The 13,824-nt window shown below is 50.8% G+C and overlaps 1 protein-coding gene across 1 annotated transcript in view; it reads left to right on the top strand.

The window, feature by feature from the left end:
• Positions 1-9,785, top strand: part of PPP2R5A (protein phosphatase 2 regulatory subunit B'alpha) — a 71,822-nt gene extending 62,037 nt beyond the window's left edge. The window contains exons 10-14 of the mRNA XM_068168762.1: positions 354-404; positions 1,024-1,143; positions 1,252-1,379; positions 6,296-6,397; positions 8,401-9,785. Coding sequence (XP_068024863.1) covers positions 354-404; positions 1,024-1,143; positions 1,252-1,379; positions 6,296-6,397; positions 8,401-8,533 — 534 coding nt within the window. The 3' untranslated portion in view covers positions 8,534-9,785. The remainder of the gene's footprint in view (positions 1-353; positions 405-1,023; positions 1,144-1,251; positions 1,380-6,295; positions 6,398-8,400) is intronic.
• The last annotated feature ends 4,039 nt before the right edge of the window (positions 9,786-13,824 follow it).

Here is a 13,824-nt window from a genome sequence, read left to right as displayed (position 1 = left end):
CAGAAAGTATTACAGGGAATCTTGCTGCAGGGGAGAGACCTTCACTTTGTGATGCCTTGATGTTAACAGCATCCTAGCAATGTGTGTGCTGGGAAGTGGGACAGGAGTGGAGGGTGAGCAGATAATCAAAAGTTGGTGGAGTGATAGGAGTCTGAATTATTCTGATGACCTCATTGTGAGAAGTATTTAAATGAGACAGCACAGTATCTATTTTCAGTGGAACTGTATTTAACTGTATTCCATTTTCACTGAACCTATAGATAAGGAAAATTAACACTTTACATATCTGGTAAGATGATTATGTTTGTAATAGAAACATGCTCTGCTTTAACTTCTTTGTGTTTTTCATACAGGTAATCAGAGGACTGCTCAAATTTTGGCCCAAAACTTGCAGTCAGAAAGAGGTTGGTTTTGTCTCTGGTTTCTGGTGTCTCCCATGAAGTAATATGAATAGAATAGAATTAACCAGGTTGGAAAAGACCTCAGAGATCATCAAGTCCAACCTATCACCCAACACCATCTAAACAACTAAACCATGGCACCAAATGCCTCATCCAGTCTCTGCCTAAACATCTCCAGGGATGGTGACTCCACCACCTCCCTGGGCAGCACATTCCAATGGCCAATGACTCTTTCTGGGAAGAACTTCCTCACCTCCAGCCTAAACCTGCCCTGGTGCAGCTTGAGACTGTGTCCTCTTGTTCTGGTGCTGGGTGCCTGGGAGAAGAGACCAACCCTCACCTGGCTACAACCACCCTTCAGGTAGTTGGAGACAGCAAGAAGGTCTCCCCTGAGCCTCCTCTTCTCCAGGCTAAGCAACCCCAGCTCCCTCAGCCTCTCCTCACAGGGCTGTGCTCCAGACCTCTCCCCAGCTTTGTTGCCCTTCTCTGGACAATCTTCAATGTCCTTCCTGAAATGAGGGGCCCAGCATGACTACCTGTGAGCTGTGTTGCTTTTCTGTTCACAGTGGTGTTTCAAAGCACTCTCAGACTTTTTGATTCCATTTTCTTTTTATCCCAACAGGTCATGTTTTTAGGTGAAATTGAAGAAATCTTAGATGTAATAGAGCCCACACAGTTCAGAAAAATAGAAGAGCCTTTATTTAAGCAAATATCCAAGTGTGTGTCAAGTTCACATTTTCAGGTAAAATCCAAAGTATTATTTTTTATGGGTGGAGATTGATTGATTGATTGATTGATTGATTGTAGTAATTTATTTTGTGGTGGTTGACCCCTCAATTTTTTTTTTCAGGTTGCAGAAAGAGCTTTGTACTTCTGGAATAATGAATATATCCTTAGCCTGATTGAGGAGAACATTGATAAAATCCTGCCAATTATGTTTGGCAGTCTCTACAAGATCTCCAAAGAGCACTGGAACCCGTACGTACCGCTTCACTTCACAGTATCACAGTATCACTAAGGTTGGAAAGGACCTCGAGGATCATCGAGTCCAGCCTATCAACACAGACCCCATGACTAGACCATGGCACCAAGTGCCACATCCAATCCCCTCTTGAACACCTCCAGGGATGGTGACTCTACCACCTCCCTGGGCAGCACATTCCAATGACGAATGACTCTCTCTGTGAAGAACTTTCTCCTCACCTCGAGTCTAAACCTCCCCTGGAACAGCTTGAGACTGTGTCCTCTTGTTCTGGTGCTGGTTGCCTGGGAGAAGAGACCAGCCCCTTCCCGGCTACAACCACCTTTCAGGTAGTTGTAGAGGGCAATGAGGTCACCCCTGAGCCTCCTCTTCTCCAGGCTAAACAACCCCAGCTCCCTCAGCCTCTCCTCACAGGGCTGTGCTCAAGGCCTCTCCCCAGCTTTGTTGCCCTTCTCTGGACACCTTCAAGTGTCTCAATGTCCTTCTTAAACTGAGGGGCCCAGAACTGGACACAGGACTCAAGTTGCAGCTGAACCAAAGCCGAGTACAGGGCACAATGACTTCCCTGCTCCTGCTGGCCACACTATTCCTGATGCAGGCCAGGATGCCATTGGCCTTCTTGGCCACCTGGGCACACTGCTGGCTCATGTTTAGGCAGCTGTCAATCAGCACCCCCAGGTCCCTGTCTGTTTGGGAGCTCGTCAGCCACTCTGCCCCCATCCTGTAGCTCTGCATGGGGTTGTTGTGGCCAAAGTGCAGCACCCAGCACTTGGACTTGTTGAATGCCATCCCGTTGGACACTGCCCATTCTGTCCAGTCGGTCGAGGTCCCTCTGCAGAGCCTTTCTGCCCTCTAACTGACCAACATCTGCTCCCAACTTGGTGTCACCTGCAAATTTGCTGATGACTGACTCAATGCCCTCATCCAGATCACCAATGAACATGTTAAAGTGCACAGGGCCCAGCACTGATCCCTGGGGCACTCCACTGGTGCCTGGCTGCCAGCTGGCTGTGGCACCATTCACCACCACTCTCTGGGCTCAGCCTCCAGCCAGTTCCTAACCCAGCACAGTGTGTAGTGGTCCAAGCCACGAGCTTTGTTGTGCCACCTCTGCTCCTGTCTGTCAGGCTTGGCTCATAAGGTTTGTAGATGTTCACTTTCACTTGCCAGGTTAGGTCAGTGAGATTACAGGTGGTGGGAGGGATGTCACTTTCAGCAATGCCATGTGCCATGCTTTCATGCATTGTGATGGTGGAGGCTTGGACTTCATTGAACAAGCTTGAGGAAATCAGGTGATCTTCGGGTACAAGCCAGAGCACAGGAGGCTCCAGCTCAACACAAGGAGACACTCCTTTATAGTGAGGGTGACAGAGCACTGCAACAGGCAACCGGGAGTTGCCCCTCTGGGGTCACCCCTCTGGAGTCTCGCTCCTGGGGTCTTGCCCCTGGGGTCGCCCCTCTGGAGCGGCCCCTCTGGAGTCGCCTATGGAGTCTTTTAAACCCCCCCTGGGTGCATTCCTGTGCTGCCTGCCCTAGGTGATCCTGTGTTGGTAAGAGGTTGGACTTGATGACCTCTAGAGGTCATAGTATCATAGTATCAGTCAGGGTTGGAAGGGACCACAAGGATCATCTAGTTCCAACCCCCCTGCCATGGGCAGGGACACCCCACACTAGATCAGCCTGGCCAGAGCCTCATCCAGCCTGGCCTTAAACACCTCCAGGGACAGGGCCTCAACCACCTCCCTGGACAACCCATTCCAGGGCTTCACCACTCTCATGGGGAAGAATTTCCTCCTCACCTCCAGCCTGAATCTCCCCACCTCCAGCTTCATTCCATTCCCCCTAGTCCTATCACTACCTGAGATCCTGAGCAGTCCCTCCCCAGCCTTCCTGTAGCTCCCTTCAGATCCTGGAAGGCCACAATGAGGTCACCTCAGAGCCTTCTCTTCTCCAGACTGAACAGCCCCAACTCCTTCAGTCTGTCCTCACAGCAGAGGTGCTCCAGCCCTCTGATCATCCTCCTGGCCCTTCTCTGGACACCTTCCAGCACCTCCACATCCCTCTTGGAATAGGGGCTCCAGACCTGGAGGCAGTACTCCAGGTGGGGTCTCAGCAGAGCTGAGCAGAGGGGGAGGATCACCTCCCTTGCCCTGCTGGCCACACTTCTCCTGCTGCAGCCCAGGATCTGATTGGCTTTCTGGGCTGCAAGTGCACACTGAGAGCTCCTGTTGAGCTTCTTGTCCACCAGCACCCCCATGTCTCTCTCCTCAGGGCTGCTTTCCAGCCAGTCCCTGCCCAGCCTGGATTTGTGCCTGGGATTGCCTCGACCCAGCTGCAGGACCCTGCCCTTGGTCTTGTTGAACCTCCTGAGGTTGGCTTGTGCCCACCTCTCCAGCCTGTCCAGGTCCCTCTGGATGGCCTCCCTTCCCTCTAGCCTGTCTGCTAGCTGTCCAGTATGGACTTAACTGCTTGTTCAGCATCAAAATTTTCCTCTTAGGAAACCAAAACTGTGAATAAGCTTTTGCCTTCCAACCATGTGTGAAAGGCAGTGTTCAAAAAACCAAAACCAGCACACCCAAAGTGCTCTGTCCTGTGCAGTGCTACAGGCTGGGCTCAGAGTGGCTGGAGAGCAGCCAGGCAGAGAGGGACCTGGGGGTGCTGGTTGATGGTAGGCTGAACATGAGCCTGCAGTGTGCCCAGGCAGCCAAGAGGGCCAATGGCATCCTGGCCTGCATCAGGAACAGTGTGGCCAGCAGGAGCAGGGAGGTCATTCTGCCCCTGTACACTGCACTAGTTAGGCCACACCTTGAGTCCTGTGTCCAGTTCTGGGCCCCTCAGTTTAGGAAGGAGGTTGACTTGCTGGAAGGTGTCCAGAGAAGGGCAACAAAGTTGGTGAGGGGTTTGGAACATAAGCCCTGTGAGGAGAGGCTGAGGGAGCTGGGGTTGCTTAGCCTGGAGAGGAGAAGACTCAGGGGTGGCCTTATTGCTCTCTACAACTCCCTGAAGGGAGGTTGTAAACAGGCAGAGGTTGGTCTCTTCTCCCAGGCAGCCAGCACCAGAACAAGAGGACACAGTCTCAGGCTGTGCCAGGGGAGGTTTAGGCTGGAGGTTAGGAAGAAGCTCTAGACAGAGAGAGTGATTGCCCATTGGAATGTGCTGCCTGGGGAGGTGGTGGAGTCACCATCATTGGAGGTGTTCAGGAGGAGACTTGATGGGGTGCTTGGTGCCGTGGTTTATTTGTTTAGGTGGGTTGGATTGGTTGATGGGTTGGACACAATGATCTTGAAGGTCTCTTCCAACCTGGTCTGGTCTAGTCTATTCTACTTGGAATGTGTGTGAGGCCTGTGAATAGCTGGGGGACTCCCTAGTGCTCCAAGAAACAGAGTGAACCCAAAGGGCAAACCTGGTTCTTTGGTTACTTCCTTAGATTTTTGTCTCACTTGCTTTTTGAGGTCCCAAGGCCACACAGCCCCCCAACCTCATTGTCAATACTGCTGTGTAGGGATGAACAGCAGCAATGGGGGAAGGCAGTCTGACTGCTTTTGCCATTAGTGACACGCTTAATGATTAGGTGTCTTATGAATGTTTAATTGCATTGCTGGTTTTGTATTTCTCTGAATAATTAAGAGTGGGTGTAAAGGAGATCAATACCACAGTATTTAAGATAATGTAGGGAAATATGAATGTTTTCCCAACCCAACACAGAGATATGGACAGCCACATAAAGGGTGGCTGAAGAGTGGCCAGGAAGAGAGGGACCTGGGGGTGCTGGTTGATGGCAGGCTGAACGTGAGCCTGCAGTGTGCCCAGGCAGCCAGGAGGGCCAATGGCATCCTGGCCTGCATCAGGAAGAGTGTGGCCAGCAGGAGCAGGGAGGTCATTCTGCCCCTGTACACTGCACTGGTTAGGCCACACCTTGAGTCCTGTGTCCAGTTCTGGGCCACTCAGTTTAGGAAGGAGGTTGACTTGCTGGAACGAGTCCAGAGAAGGGCAACAAAGTTGGTGAGGGGTTTGGAACACAGCCCTATGAGGAGAGGCTGAGGGAGCTGGGGTTGCTTAGCCTGGAGAAGAGAAGACTCAGGGGAGACCTTCTTGCTCTCTACAACTACCTGAAGGGAGGTTGTAGACAGGCAGAGGTTGGTCTCTTCTCCCAGGCATCCAGCACCAGAACAAGAGGACACAGTCTCAAGCTGCACCAGGGGAGGTTTAGGCTGGATGTTAGGAAGAAGTTCTACACAGAGAGAGTGATTGCCCATTGGAATGGGCTGCCTGGGGAGGTGGTGGAGTCACCATCATTGGAGGTGTTCAGGAGGAGACTTGATGGGGTGCTTGGTGCCTTGGGTTAGTTGTTTAGGTGGTGCTGGATTGGTTGATGGGTTGGACTCGATGATCTTGAAGGTCTCTTCCAACCTGGTCTGGTCTATTCTATTCTATTCTATTCCTATTTCTATAAGAGACAGCCAGTACTGCTCAGGCTCTTCAGTTTCTTAAAGAGATCAAGGCCCTGGATGCCAGTGATCTGATGGTCTCCATTTGGCTCCCTAATGAGGCACATGCAGCAAAGTTATCTGCTGCCCAGAGCTGCTCAAGTATCACAAACCCATGGTTAGTTATTAAGCATAACTGAGTGGCTTTAAAGCACACCACAGCACTAATAATTATATGCTGTGCAGTGACAAGGGGTCAGGAAGCTAAGGTTACCAAAGCCACTGCAAAAAAATGTCTGAACAGGCATTTTACTGATTTACAGGGGAAGCTTTAGTTAAAGGGTTTTGCTTCAGGAACTCACTGAACCTGCAGCAGCATCTTAAATAAAAAGCTTAGAGCCCCAGAAAAGACATTGAGCACTTCAGTGAGGTTGACTTTGTGCTGAGTAATTCTAACCTCTGTGTTCTTTTTTTTTTCCCCCTAGAACTATAGTGGCACTGGTGTATAACGTGCTGAAAACTCTGATGGAAATGAATGGCAAGCTTTTTGATGAGCTCACCAGCTCATACAAAGCAGAAAGGCAAAGGTACTGATTCTTCTTCCACACAGATACACAGTATCACAAAGGCTGGAAGAGACCTCGAGGATCATCGAGTCCAACCTGTCACCACAGACCTCATGACCATGGCACCAAGTGCCACATCCAGTCCCCTCTTGAACACCTCCAGTGATGGTGACTCCACCACCTCCCTGGGCAACACATTCCAATGCCTAACAACTCTCTCTGTGAAGAACTTTCTCCTCACCTCCAGCTTAAACTTCCCCTGGCACAGCTTGCGACTGTGTCCTCTTGTTCTGGTGCTGGTTTCGTGGCAGAAGAGACCAACCTCTGCCTGTCTACAACCTCCCTTCAGGTAGTTGTAGAGGGCAATGAGGTCACCCCTGAGCCTCCTCTTCTCCAGGCTAAGCAACCCCAGCTCCCTCAGCCTCTCCTCACAGGGCTGTGTTCAAGGCCTCTCCCCAGCCTCGTTGCCCTTCTCTGGACACCTTCAAGTGTCTCAATGTCCTTCTTAAACTGAGGGGCCCAGAACTGGACACAGGACTCAAGGTGTGGCCTAACCAATGCAGAGTACAGGGCACAATGACTTCCCTGCTCCTGCTGGCCACACTATTCCTGATGCAGGCCAGGATGCCATTGGCCTTCTTGGCTGCCTGGGCACACTGCTGGCTCATGTTTAGGCAGCTGTCAATCAGCACCCCCAGGTCCCTCTCTGTTTGGCAGCTCTCAGCCACTCTGACCCCAGCCTGTAGCTCTGCATGGGGTTGTTGTGGCCAAAGTGCAGCACCCAGCACTTGGACTTGTTGAATGCCATCCTTTTGGACTCTGCCCACCTGTCCAGCCTGTCGAGGTCCCTCTGCAGACATACATTGATGAACACACACCTGCATTGTACTAGCTGGAGAGAAACAGCTGAACTCTTGTGGCTGTGGAATTCTGTAGTGGAACTGCTTCTCAAGCATTTGCTGCAGGCAGTCACTGGGGGTGCAGCACCACCCAGGTGTGTCAGTAGCACCCAAGGCACTGACAGGAAGGCCCTAGCTCCCTGTCCTGCCTGGGCAGGGAGAGGCTGCTCTGGGGGAGGTAAACTGGGCTTAGCTGCTGCTCTGAGGGGCTGCTGGTGCTGGCTCTGCTGCTTCAGGTGGTGTTGCCTGAAAAAAGCTGAGCTGGGCAATACTTAGTAGCTGTAACTCCTCTCCCTATCCTGCTACCCAGTCCTGCTGGAGTAAAGGAGGTAGGCCAGCTGAGACTGCATTCTGGCTCCTTTCAGTAGTTGTGCTTTTCTCCCCCCACAATGCTTAGTCCCTTTATTTGTTTGCCTGTGATAAAGAACCTCATTAGCACTGCAGTCATCTGTGCAAAGCCACACTACAGCAATTGTCCAAGTTTGCTGGAGCAACATTAGTTTCACCACCAACTGTTCCCAATTTGGGTGCTTGCTCTTTTTAATAGAGGAAGCTGTAAACTAAAAATACTTTGGAGAAAAAAACATCCAAGATAATAACTAGAGGCTGGGGAGGGGTCTGGAGCACAGCACTGTGAGGGGAGGCTGAGGGAGCTGGGGTTGCTTAGCCTGGAGAAGAGGAGGCTCAGGGGAGACCTCATTGCTGTCTACAACTCCCTGAAGGGAGGTTGTGGACAGGTGGGGGTTGGTCTCTTCTCCCAGGCAACCAGCACCAGAATAAGAGGACACAGTCTCAAGCTGTGCCAGGGGAGGTTTAGGCTGGAGGTGAGCAGAAAGTTCTTTACAGAGGGAGTTGTTAGCCATTGGAATGTGCTGTCCAGGGAGGTGGTGGAGTCCCCATCCCTGGAGGCATTCAAGAGGGGATTGGATGTGGCACTTGGTGCCATGGTTTAGCGGTCATGAGGTGCTGGGTGACAGGTTGGACTTGATGATCTGTGAGGTTTCTTCCAACCTTGTTGATTCTATGATTCTATAGATGCAAACCACAGTGGTTAAGTAACTGCATCTCCACATTGCACAGGAGAGAAGAGATCTCCAGCTGATCCTTGCACTTCTTTTCCTACAGAGAGAAAAAGAAAGAACTTGAACGTGAAGAGCTGTGGCGAAAGCTGGAGGAGCTCAAGCTGAAGAAGGCCATGGCAGAGAAGCAGAACAGCACTCACAACGTGCTGAATGCACACAACCCAAGTGCCAAATAAAGGAGTGAGCCCCCTCCAGGTGGCAGCCATACTTCTTGGCTTTTTTGTACCCTTTTGAAGTATTGTAAGGATCTGCAAAGGAAGTCTCACAACACAAACAGCCACTGGTTTTTTTTTTTCCCCCCCTCTGGCACATGTGTAAAGATTTGAGTTTCAATACAGCAGTTAAGTGATGTCATCACCACAGCAGCTTGTAACTGTGTCTGATTGTTGATGTCCTGTTACCTCCAGCGTTTCACAGAGCTGAGCTCTCCTCCTTCGTGAGCGAAAGAATTGGGGGAGTGGTGAGAATCCTGCCTTGACTCTTTGATTGTGTTGCACACAGGTGGGAGAGAGTTGGCCATGTACATTGTTCTTTTTTTTTTAGCTTGTTTTATATGTGCTCTTCACATTGCTGCAGACTTTGGTTGAGGTGATAGGAAAGGCTTCCAGTTGGGCTGTGTTCTCTCAAATAAAACCAAGGTAAGTCACCAGGAACTTGAGATACTTGGCAATGTGCCCCTGCCAGCACTGAGAGGAACTTGGGTATGGTGCTGGGTGCTGTCCTTGAATTCCTGATTGCACTCAGATTTAGATGTGAGTAATGTGCACAGTAGAATGAGGCTAAGTAGGGAAAGAAGTCAGCTTGAACAGGTTGGGGAGGTCCATGGGTCTGGCTCACCGTTTGGTGAGCACCTCTACCCCCTTCTTGCTGTCTCTTGGTCCTGGGCTGTGTGGAGATTTCCTCCTGCTGCAGCTGATGATGGAGCTTCCTGTAGAGAGCCCATCAATGATGCTCCTCATCAGCCCAAGGACTCCCTGCAGAGCAGTGCAGGTCTCTGAGAGACTCTTGGATGATTCTGCATTAGGTACATGTAGTGGGTTGAGAGAGAAGGCCTAGCTTTCCCTCCCTGCACAGGTGGAGGAGGAGATGACTTGTGTGATAGCCCCCATGGAAATGTCTATGGATCTGTCACAGCACAGCATCCCATGGAGTGGAGAATGAGACCAAGACTGGGTTGTGGTTTGGCTTGGTGAGGAGGGAAGGCTGTCAGTAAATCATCCCTTGGTTTATTTAAGGCAAATGCAGCCTGCTTGTGCAAGGCAGCAAGCTGACAATGGAAGTCTTGTCTGTTTGCTTCAGCAAGTGTTTCTCACATCTTTTATCAGAGTACCATTCCAATCTCTTAAATTGCAGTTGTGTGGAAAAAAAACTTTTGTAATGAAATCTTTGGGGAATTGAGCAGCATTCAATAAAGTCTTTATGTTTGTATTTAGTGCTGTATATCACATCTTTGTCTTTATAAGGACCAGGAGGGCTAGGATGGCCTATACAGACAACTGCATGCACCTCGAATCTTCGTCAGGAAATTTGCCGATGGCACCAAGCTGGGGGCAGGAGTTGATCTGCTGGAGAGTGGAGAGGCTCTGCAGAGGGACCTCGACAGGCTGGACAGATGGGCAGAGGCCAAGGGCAGGAGATTGAACACATCCAAGTGCCAGGTTCTGCACATTGGCCACAACAACCCCAGGCAGTGCTACAGGCTGGGGTCAGAGTGTCTGGAGAGCAGCCAGGCAGAGAGGGACCTGGGGGTACTGGTCGATAGTAGGCTGAACATGAGCCAGCAGTGTGCCCAGGCAGCCAAGAGGGCCAATGGCATCCTGGCCTGCATCAGGAACAGTGTGGCCAGCAGGAGCAGGGAGATCATTCTGCCCCTGTACACTGCACTGGTTAGGCCACACCTTGAGTCCTGTGTCCAGTTCTGGGCCCCTCAGTTTAGGAAGGAGGTTGACTTGCTGGAACGAGTCCAGAGAAGGGCAACAAAGTTGGTGAGGGGCTTGGAACACAGCCCTGTGAGGAGAGGCTGAGGGAGCTGGGGTTGCTTAGCCTGGAGGAGACTCAGGGGTGATGTTATTGCTCTCTACAACTATCTGAAGGGAGGTTGTAGCCAGGCAGAGGTTGGTCTCTTCTCTCAGGCAACCAGCACCAGAACAAGAGGACACAGTCTCAAGCTGCACCAGGGGAGGTTTAGGTTGGATGTTAGGAAGAAGTTCTACACAGAGAGAGTGATTGCCCATTGGAATGGGCTGCCTGGGGACGTGGTGGAGTCACCATCACTGGAGGTGTTCAGGAGGAGACTTGATGGGGTGCTTGCTGCCATGGGTTAGTTGGTTGGGTGGTGTTGGACATGATGATCTTGAAGGTCTCTTCCAGTCTGGTTCGGTTCGATTCTATTCGGTTTGGTTCTATTCTATTCTATTCTAATCACCTGTAGCTTTCCATGGAGCAGCAGTATTGTTAGGAGATGCAGGCCACTGGGATTTCATTTTTGGTGAGTAGGATGGAAGGCTTTGTTCTGCTCTGTGGTGATCAGAACAGCTGAGGCAGGTGGCCTGGGCTTTTGTTACCTATTTGGCTGGCTCACTGACATCATTCAAGCAGTTTCCAGGGGGAGAGAGTCTCTACTACAGACTTTTGAGTCTACTGTTTCAATTTCATTATTAACTTCAATTGTTTCTGAGCCATTGTTTTACAGAGGAAGTGGGATGGGTGTCAAGTGGATGGGGGCCACTCTCTTTACAATGTTGTGCAGTAACACAAGGAATAACAGGTACAAACTTGAACACAGAAGGTTTCACCTTGACATGAGGAGAAACTTCTTCACAGTGAGGGTGATGGAGCACTGGAACAGGCTCCCCACAGAGGTTGAGGAGTCTCCTGCTCTGGAAACTTTCCAGACCTGCCTGGATGCATTCCTGTGTGGACTACCCTTGGTGATCCTGCTTTTAGCAGGAGGGACTGGGAGCTGATGATCCCTGGAGCTCCCTTCCAACCTCAACATTCTATGAACAATGGTGCCTGAAGTAAGTAGCTTACACTTCCAGTAGTTCCAGCTGATCACAACCACTTCCTTGCTGCTAGCTGTGTACAGGTTTTGTAAGACAACTCCATCATCAGCTGACCAAGGAAGACTCTGCCCTGGTATGTGGCTGCCCAAATCTGGGGAGGGAAATTCATTCCTTGTCATGGTACTTCTTGCACAGCAGACACTGGGGACTGCAAGGGTGTGCTTGGGCAGCTCAGGGGCATATGGCCATCATGCAGCTAGTCTGCCTTTCCCCCACCCCCCCATAGAAAAATAAACCCCCAACTTGAGAGAGAAACCATTGTCAGCTGTGCTGCTGTGTGGGAATCCTCTCCTGAAGATGAGAATCACCTCGTGAATGTGATGATTACATGAAGGAAAGTGAAGTGGCTCAACAAAGATCAAGACCCTTGTGAACGACCTGCCCGATGCGTCAGCTCTGCCCACCAAGGTGGCACTTGTGCAGGGGCTGTGGCAGAGGGCTAGGAGAGGCAGAAGTCACTGGGTGCTGACCCCTGGAAGCCCACTGGGAGTCATCTGGAAGTCACATATGCAGTGTAATGTGGCAAGGCTGTGGGCCAGGTGGAACTACAATGCCTGAGTGATGCCATCTTTAGCTGGGGGAACATCACCTGGGCCCTCCTGGGCTGGAGGCAGCAGCCCAGTAGCTGTAAGGAGCCATTCCACACAAACCATGCAACTCTTGCTGTGAGAATCACTCCTATAAAGGTGGATAGAAAAGAAAGCTTTCTTGGCTGGAATTTGCTGGCCTGCTCTAGTGGAAAACAAAAGCTCCAGGTAGCTGAGATGTGGTGACTGCACTGACTGCTCTCAGAACCTACTAAAAGGAATACATTCAATACTGCCAGAGGAGTGCATCCTTGATGGGTGGGCAGACCACACCTCTTACCCCACAGCTGGGGCCAAGTTGTCTTCCAGTTTAGCTTCCCTGACCTCATGAGCAAAAACTGCAGTGGGCTGTAGCAGTACCTGAGCAAGCTGCTGCTGCTGAACTGGGTTTTGGTAAGATTCAGTGACCAGCTGATGTAATTCCATTTATTAAGGAACACTTGGCTGGGGAGGGGTGCTTTGACAGTGAGCAGTCAAAGCTGAGCTGTCTCTGTCTTACCTGTAGAGCAGCCCCTCAGCAGTGTACTTGGGGAGGCAAAGGGCTGCAAGTTGCCATGGGCTGTCAGTGTAATGCTGTACTACCAGCAGAGGCTGTTACACAGCAAAAGCAGCAGGGTTCTTGGGGAGAGATTGTCTAAGTATGGTAGTTTTGTTTTCCCCACTCCTGTGCCCTGCCTGAGTTTCTGTCCCATTCCTCACCACACCAGCACCAAGGGATGGAGCAATGCTCAAACAGTTCCTCCCACACTGCAGCATTTGGTCTTGACTTGTCCCCTTTAGTTTAACCTTGTTTACCTGCTATGCAGTGTGCCAGCTCATTCACCTGAGGCTGGGACAATGCTGGCCCTGCTGGGCCTACTGAAGAGCCATCACTATGAGATACTGAGCATGAAGTGTTGACTGAACATCACCTCTTCATGCAACCAAACCTTTTCTTTCCCAGAAGGATTTGATCAAGGTGCCTCTTGCTATAGCAATCAAATTGCAAGTTTTTGAAGCCCCAGCACAGGACCTGGGGAAGAGGTAAGAGCACTAACTGGAAGTGAGGGGTAAGCTGTAACCTCCTCCTGTCTGGACAGAGGAGAACCTGTGGGCTGCCTCCATGCCTGCACTTGGTGGGACTGGTTTGTTTTCCGTACTCCATGGAGTCAGCACTCCCCTGATCTCGAAGGTCTCTTCCAGCCTGGTTTATTCTGTTCTGTTTTATTCACAGTATCACTAAGGTTGAAAGAGACCTCGAGGATCATCGAGTCCAACCTGTCACCACAGACCTCATGACTAGACCATGGCACCAAGTGCCACATCCAATCCCCTCTTGAACACCTCCAGGGATGGGGACTCCACCACCTCCCTGGGCAGCACATTCCAATGACAAATGACTCTCTCAGTGAAGAACTTTCTCCTCACCTCCAGCCTAAACTTCCCCTGGCACAGCTTGAGACTGTGTCTTCTTGTTCTGATGCTGGTTGCTAGAGAGAAGAGACCAACCCCTTCCTGGCTACAACCACCTTTCAGGTAGTTATAGACAGCAATGAGGTCTCCCCTGAGCCTCTTCTTCTCCAGGCTAAACAATTCCAGCTCCCTCAGCCTTTCCTCATACTCTGTTCAAGGCTGCCCTTGATCAGTGCAGTGCCTCAATTTCTTCTGGAAAGCAGCTGAAAGTGGTCAATTTTATTCAAACAAAGGCCTCCTTAGAAGGTCAAAAGCATGAGGAGGTAGAATGAATAAGGTTGGAAAAGACCTCAGAGATCATCAAGTCCAACCTGTCACCCAACACCTCATGGCTACTAAACCATGGCTTCAAGTGCCATGTCC

Source organism: Melanerpes formicivorus, unplaced genomic scaffold (genome assembly GCF_026170545.1).
Source record: "Melanerpes formicivorus ecotype bairdi unplaced genomic scaffold, bMelFor1.0.p_v2 SCAF_157, whole genome shotgun sequence".
NCBI classification, from domain to species: Eukaryota; Metazoa; Chordata; class Aves; order Piciformes; family Picidae; genus Melanerpes; species Melanerpes formicivorus.
This window is presented reverse-complemented; position numbering and strand designations above follow the sequence as displayed.